A 7,249-nucleotide genomic window follows, 5' to 3' on the forward strand; every position below is an offset into this window, starting at 1 on the left:
AAGGATGGGGCCAGTGGGGTTTTTTCTGTTATATTTTCTGTCATCAAAAGGCTTTTTCATATCACAGCTGCTTGTGTAGGGTACACCTTAAGTAATGAACATTGAAACTGGTCCTGAACATCACGTCCATCATGCAAAACACCTTGTCCTTCTGGAACAAAGTGTTGATCTGTTGCCTAAGCTCTGCCTTGACTTTAACGTTAGACATTGATTTCTGAACAAGATGTAATCTTTTGACTTTTGAATAAATTAGATCTGCTGACCTTTGAGAAAGACTGCCAGGACAGTCTTTTTCTACATGTTCAAACATTAGCACTGAGAGATGACAAGGAGTATTTCTTGAATCTCCTTTCATCATTGATAGGTTATTACTGAGTATTACTTCCTGATCTGTTCAGATTTTATATGTAGTTGTGATTTGTAGAAGACTGTTAAACTAACAGATTTATTTGAACTGAAATAATAAGACATTAATGTTACAGAAGATGGCTTCAATATCTGTGTCAGTATTCTCTAGAAGAAAGTTTTAACAATGATGTTACAATTGTAATAACTGTAACTGTATTTTTATAAATTTAACAGTAAAACAAATAATAAACATTATGTCATAATGCACATTCTCTTTTTTCAATGGCCTCATGCAGGTTTCTCCCATCTTGACGTAATGCTTGTGGAATGCTACGATCCAAAAGGTGATCAGTGGAATATCCTCCAAACTCCTATTCTGGAGGGTCGCAGTGGCCCTGGCTGCGCAGTCCTCGATGACAGTATTTACCTTGTAGGAGGCTACAGCTGGAGTATGGTGTGTACCTGCTTTCTGCCATCACCCTTCCATTCCTTCCGAGCTCTTGCGGCTGGTGTGTGTCTTACTCAGGTGGGAGGGAGAGGAGATGAGGAATGAAGTAGCTTCTGGGGGAGATTTTTATTTGGTTTCCGACTTGTACAGAGGGTTGAGTATTTTTTTTCACTTTTGTGAAAGGTGAAAAGCACCTTTGTGCTTTTTTTATTTAGTTGAGTTATTATCAGACTGTATTCGCTGATACGGAGTAATGTAAAAATCAGATGAAATTTGTCACAAGTGATTGATATGGCTGTGTGCTTGCAGCTCTGCTTATAAGGCACTTTGTAAAGGAGCCTGATATGTAGAGGCTGGGTGCTCAGCCCATATGAAAACCAGACCTCTTGAAGGGCTCCTAAATTAGAGCTCAAAGCCATGAGTCACTTTAGAACAGCTTTAAAGCTGATGTGTGACTTGGATTCTACCAACACCGCTTATTAATAAGACTTTCTGTTCTATTACAGGGAGCCTACAAGTCTTCTACTATTTGCTATAGCCCTGAGAAAGGGACTTGGACAGAATTAGAAGGAGATGTTGCTGAGCCTCTTGCAGGACCTGCTTGTTCAACTGTCATATTGCCAGCCTGCGTACCGTACAACAAATGATAGTCAAGGAGCACTAACATGAACACTGAGTGCGTTTGGGAACATAATGACGGGTGACGTAAACATTTTATTAGGACAAGACTCCTGTTAAAACAAAGCTACCATAATTGACCCTTTATTCCATATTTAGGCTGTAGGAGCAAACTAAAAGAAAACAAAAACCGAGTGCTGTCCCATCTCAGATAGATGCTGGTGTCTTATGAAGCAAGCAGCTAAAAGCACACTGAACATGACATGCTGACAGACTGCCATTTCAGACTGATTTTAACATTTTCCTGCTGCAGAGATATTCCTCACATCAAATTTGACTTTTTAAAAAATGAAGGCTAAATGTTCAAATACGGCCTGAAGAGACAAGATCAGTATTGTGCATTGTATCTACCTGCATGTGATCTGTGTTGAAGTCATGAGGATGTTGTTTTCATGAATGCTTCAGAATTCAGACAGTGAAAAGCTCACACTGCATTGCAGAATCATCTCCTCCTCTGTAATCCTAACCTACAGCTACTTCACATGCTCTGCAAGCAACACAGCGTCAGGAAATTATAAAAGGTAAAGAAATATCATTCAGTTTTTGCACAGCTTGGCATCTAATACGCTCTGCCTTCAAAGTCCCCATGTGTAAGTGCAGCGGAAAGCAGACTAGAATGAAAGCCATGCTTTGTAGAGCACTTCTTGCATTAGCAGCTTAGGGATTAGGATCAAATTCTTCTAATCGCACTTGTGTAAAGTCAGAGGCATTTCACTGGAATCACACGGGATGACTGTTTTTACATTAGTATTCCAGAAATTTGGTCCTACACCTTAAATTCTGGGTTCATAAAGCAAGTTATTTCTGTGACCACTTAACGAAGCACCAGAACCCTTAATTACTTTTCACTAACCTGTTAGATAGGAGTATCCATGCTAATTGCTTCCAAAGACAGTAAGACTGCATTTAACTGTAAATGTATTACTTTGGACTCTTAAATTATTATGCACAATTTTGGAGAGACACTGGTAAGTAGTTAAAATACTCCTGTGTGGTTGAGCTTAAAAAAGTACTCTGAAAGATTTTTACTATTGATCCAAAGTAATATGAGGCTAGACTTGCCACTGCCTTATAGCCTGTGTAATTATTTACACATTGCAAAGCAAGTTCAGACTGCTACCACATGGGACCTGTAGCATTCAGGTCTCGCTTCATGAACCCATAGTTGCTTGCACAACTCAGGCTGTCTGTGTTATAAGCTTGTGTCGCTCTGTCTTAGCTTTGCAAAAGCAGTGACAAAATCCCATCCTGATTCTTCACCACTTTGCAGCTAACATAATCATCTACACCTCAGCAAAGTATATGCATCATAATTCTTCCATTGTGCTTTACTGGTGCTGCATCCATTACCCTCAGGACTGCCCTCTTCGCTGTCATAAGCTGACATTGCTACATTGAAGCCAATGGATGCACTTTGGTTCATGTCAGTGAAGAATCTGGCCTTTAAGTTGCCTAGTTGTAACTGGCTGCACCAGATAAAAGGCTAAGGAGACTCAGACTCTGCATTTTCAAGCCTCCACATACCTTTCACGGTAGGACTTAAAGCAGGCAGCTACTGGAGGTTGGTTTCTGCTGCAGAGGCAGTAGATGAGGGGAAGAATTCATTCTTTGCTTGGCAAAATAGGGGGCGAATGTACATAGAAATTACACCATATATTGACGCTTGAGAGCAATACAAGTAATGGAGAGCAAATACCATGGGACTGTTTCCCTCTGGCATCAGTCCAGTCATATTGCAGGGCAACTCCCTTGCTTGCAGCAGAATTACACAGTTGTAAAATTGGAGTAATGCAGTAAAGACTGGTACCAAACAAATGCAATAACCCAATTGATGGGGCATCTGGAGGCCTGGAACAAAAATGTTTAAACAGAATAATTCTCTGAAGATGCTAATATTTGAATGTGCCGTTGGGGAATTTTCCAGTGAGCATCGCTAAGGAACTCATACAGGTGGAGTGTATATCCTGAAATTTCAATCCATTTCTACTATATAGTGCAATCTTAGTTGTTTTTTTATTTATTTATATTGTTCAGATCCAAGGGATCCCTTGTAAAATATATTTGGTGCAATCATGACTTTTTTTTTTTCCTTTCCTGTTGAAAGTATATAAATATAAATATATATTAAAAGGAAACTGTTAAGATGAGGAAACCTTGAATGACATTTAAGATCAGGATAAGGTCTGCCATTAAACACTGACTGTCACCTGTCTCTACTAAAACGTACCATTTTTAAAGGATATTTGTTGTCCTTTTAAGTGGTTCTTTTTTTTACTAAAATAATTTAAAGATTTATGAGGACTGTATGTAAATCTTTCTATCTTTCAGGAAGGCATGACCAAGGAAAGTGCTAACTGAATAAGTCACACAAAGAATGTAAATTTTGTACAGTACTAGACTGTGTAAATGAAGCTTGCTTGTAGGGGGGAAACTTTAAATAAAACTTTATGTACTAATTCAACTGTCTGCCATATTACTACTTATAAAGTGTATGTATAAATAATATCTACATTAAATTCTTTGGAACTTTTTTTTATCATGTAAATGCGTAAACTTCTTTTATTTTGTGGCCATACGCAACAGCTTCATTGTTCTCCAAGTGTCACTACTCAGTGCTTGTAAATGCAGTGACCCAGTAAAATGCTGCGAGTCAGAGCCTTCCCCAGAGTCTTCTCCTCATCCCAGGTGCCCGGCCCAGTGCTTCCATCAGGGAAAGCCCCACCTGCATGTCCAGTAGCAGGGTCAGACCTCAGGAGCCTCCTGATGTGATTGTCCGCCTGTGAAATGTCTCTGCCTTGCACTACCCGGCCTGTTCCTCTGTCCCATGGTAAGAGAAGTGCAAAGGGCACTGCCCTGTTAAATGCAAGCATGTTTTGGGGAATTTAGTTCCAGTTGTGACATTTTATTCCCTCCTCAAAATGTCCCTCCTGTGGCGATTGACCCTTCCAACTATGGGTATTTTAGGTCTCAGAGGGGAAGTGCTGGCACAGGCGAGCAGCAGAGGAACTGGGACAAGAGGTATTGCCAGACTGAGAAGACAAGGCAGGGGATTTACCAGGAAGCAGAATCAGTACCAGCTACTATACTACATGTATTACTTACTCGTGCCTTCCGACCTTTATCATGGATCAGAACCTTCCTGTGGGAACCGAGTGGGTGCAATGAGGAAGCAAAAGAGGCAGTCCCATACCTACAGCGAGTGTGAGCTGTGCTGGGGGTGGCTGAGGGCAAAATGAAAGAGTCTGGTCTAACAAGAGGGGATCAGCCCTGTTCAAATATTTTACAACAACAGGAAAGGTGAGCCAGCAGCAACTAGGGTAAGATAGCACAATGAATAGGACTATTTCATCAATGAGTTTATTTCAGAAGAGAAAGGAAGGAAGAGAGCTTTTTTTTTTAAGATAATGCAGAAGAAGTAAGAGGAGGAGAAGCTAGAAGCAGTAGGCAGTGATAGGATTTACAAAAGAAGGGAATGAATTGAGAAAGAAGAGGTAAGAATGAAAGGAAAAAATGGGAAGTGAGAGCCTGTGAGAGGAGAAAGCAGGAAGTTCTTGTGGATCGAGGGCACAGAGAAAGAGAAAGAAAAGGCTGGAGTAATGAGGAAGGCACAGGTCATTCACAGAAGCACACATCAGAGCAACTCTGGCACGAAATGACAGGAGAGGTGATATAAAGAGGAGAAGAGAAGCACAAGAATGTGCAATAAAAGAGGACATGAAATAAACATAAAACTAAGTAAGTACTTGGTGATGGTACTGCTCCTGTTTTCTTCAGCTAATCATTTACAGTGGTCTAGCTGTCAGAAGGATCAAATCAGCAGAGTACTTAGATGTTGCAGTGTTCAAGCTTTCAAAGCACAGACATCATGACAAAGATGCACAGCAGCACCTTTCTGTGGGGCCTGGGCTGCAGCAAGCACTGAACAACAGCCTGTACCTGTGGCAAGGGAGAAGAGCTGCCAGCCATGCCAGACATGGGAAGAGCAGATGTGTCTCAAGATCCAGTCCCTCCTGAGCTGGAGGGAGGCATCCTTTCCATTTCTGATTCTCAGATGAGAACTGTCTTTGGGAGTTGGGTGCCTGGAGTGTTCCTCCATTATCATCTTCTTTGCTGCCCCTTCTGCCAAACATTTCTCTTCCTCTCCTCTTTAGCACAACAGACTTGTTTAAGTACTCTGGTGGACCTGGGCCTGGAAAACAACAGACCAGTGAATTTCTTTGGCCCTGAGCTGTGCTCCCATCAACAGTCAGAAAGGCGTGAGAAGGCTGGGTTGCTGCTGACTTGCAACCCATACACATGCCCTTAAGGTGGACAAAGGTGACATTTCAGAAATATGCTTTTCATTTGAGCCAGCAATGTGCCCTTGTGGCCAAGAAGGCCAATGGCATCCTGGGGTGCATTAGAAAGGGTGTGATTAGTAGGTCAAGAGAGGTTCTCCTCCCCCTCTATTCTGCATTGGTGAGGCCGCATCTGGAGTATTGTGTCCAGTTCTGGGCCCCTCAGTTCAAGAAGGACAGGGAAGTGCTTGAAAGAGTCCAGCGCAGAGCTACAAAGATGATGAAGGGAGTGGAACATCTCCCTTATGAGGAAAGGCTGAGGGAGCTGGGTCTCTTTAGCTTGGAGAAAAGGAGACTGAGGGGTGACCTCATCAATGTTTACAAATATGTAAGGGGTGAGTGTCAGGGAGATGGAGTTAGGCTTTTCTCAGTGATGACCAGTGATAGGACAAGGGGTAATGGGTGTAAATTGGAGCATAGGAGGTTCAAGGTGAATATCCAAAAAAAATTTTTTACTGTAAGAGTGACAGAGCACTGGAACAGACTGCCCAGGGAGGTTGTGGAGTCTCCCTCACTGGAGACATTCAAAACCCACCTGGATGCGTTCCTGCGTGATGTACTCTAGGTGACCCTGCTCTGGCAGGGGGGTTGGACTAGATGATCTCTTGAGGTCCCTTCCAGCCCCTAAGATTCTATGATTCTATGATTTATTGTAACATTGTCCTAGAGGTGCTGTGCACCTACCTCTCAGAAGCCATCATTGCTTTCCTTCAGGTGTTTGTCCCCCTTCCCACTTCTAATATGCTGATTTACTGTGCTCGTTGCATCTGTGAGCCAACTTAGGAGAAAAATCTGTGCCAAACCTAATTAAATAAACCGGTTTGCATTGTATTATAATCACTAGCTACTACAGTAGTCTATTTCTCATGCTTTTAAGGGACCATATTTCAGCTTGCAATTTAAATGGAGCTTTCCAGGTCCAGACAAAAGAAACAGAAATCCCAAACAGTGCTAAGGAGGGCAAGACCGTAATTGCCAGTGTAGACTCTCCTGAACAGTTTTAAGATACACGTTCTAATTTCTGTTGTTAGTGCAGCAGTGGAAGAGTCAGTGTTTCAGCCTCACAGGTCTAGACCAAGGAAGCGACAACAGCAGCGCTGGAGGTCAGAGTGGTTAGTGGGAAGGGGAAGTACACTAATGTATTCTGGGGGGCTTGTAATGCCATAAAAGATTCAGGTAATCTGCAGCATAGACGTTAATCAGTGAAACTGAACCTAACTCTCTGGACCTTGTCAGATGTATTCTCTGCATGTCAGTGTTCCACACCAATTACAGATTTTTAGAAGATGCTTTCATGCAAAAACTATGTGCCCTAATATGTAAGCCAGCTCAGAAGTAACTAAAATTAAAATCTGACTTTGGCAAATCTCTGTGATCCTGATATATGAAAATCCAAATAAATTATTTGTTCCCAGAAATGAAAAGTAACTTCAGCAGG

At 41.9% G+C, this 7,249-nt stretch overlaps 2 protein-coding genes across 2 annotated transcripts in view; both read left to right on the top strand.

Moving 5' to 3' along the window:
- Positions 1-4,014, top strand: part of KLHL14 (kelch-like family member 14) — a 74,975-nt gene extending 70,961 nt beyond the window's left edge. Inside the window, exons 10-11 of the mRNA XM_010006891.1 lie at positions 645-802; positions 1,303-4,014. Coding sequence (XP_010005193.1) covers positions 645-802; positions 1,303-1,443 — 299 coding nt within the window. The 3' untranslated portion in view covers positions 1,444-4,014. The remainder of the gene's footprint in view (positions 1-644; positions 803-1,302) is intronic.
- LOC104396980 (ras-related protein Rab-10-like) overlaps positions 1,490-7,249 on the top strand; it is a 68,482-nt gene continuing 62,722 nt past the window's right edge. Inside the window, exon 1 of the mRNA XM_010006892.1 lies at positions 1,490-1,496. Within this exon, the coding sequence (XP_010005194.1) occupies positions 1,490-1,496 (7 nt within the window). The remainder of the gene's footprint in view (positions 1,497-7,249) is intronic.

Source organism: Chaetura pelagica, unplaced genomic scaffold, assembly GCF_000747805.2.
Source record: "Chaetura pelagica isolate M959 unplaced genomic scaffold, ChaPel_1.0 scaffold109, whole genome shotgun sequence".
Lineage (NCBI taxonomy): Eukaryota > Metazoa > Chordata > Aves > Apodiformes > Apodidae > Chaetura > Chaetura pelagica.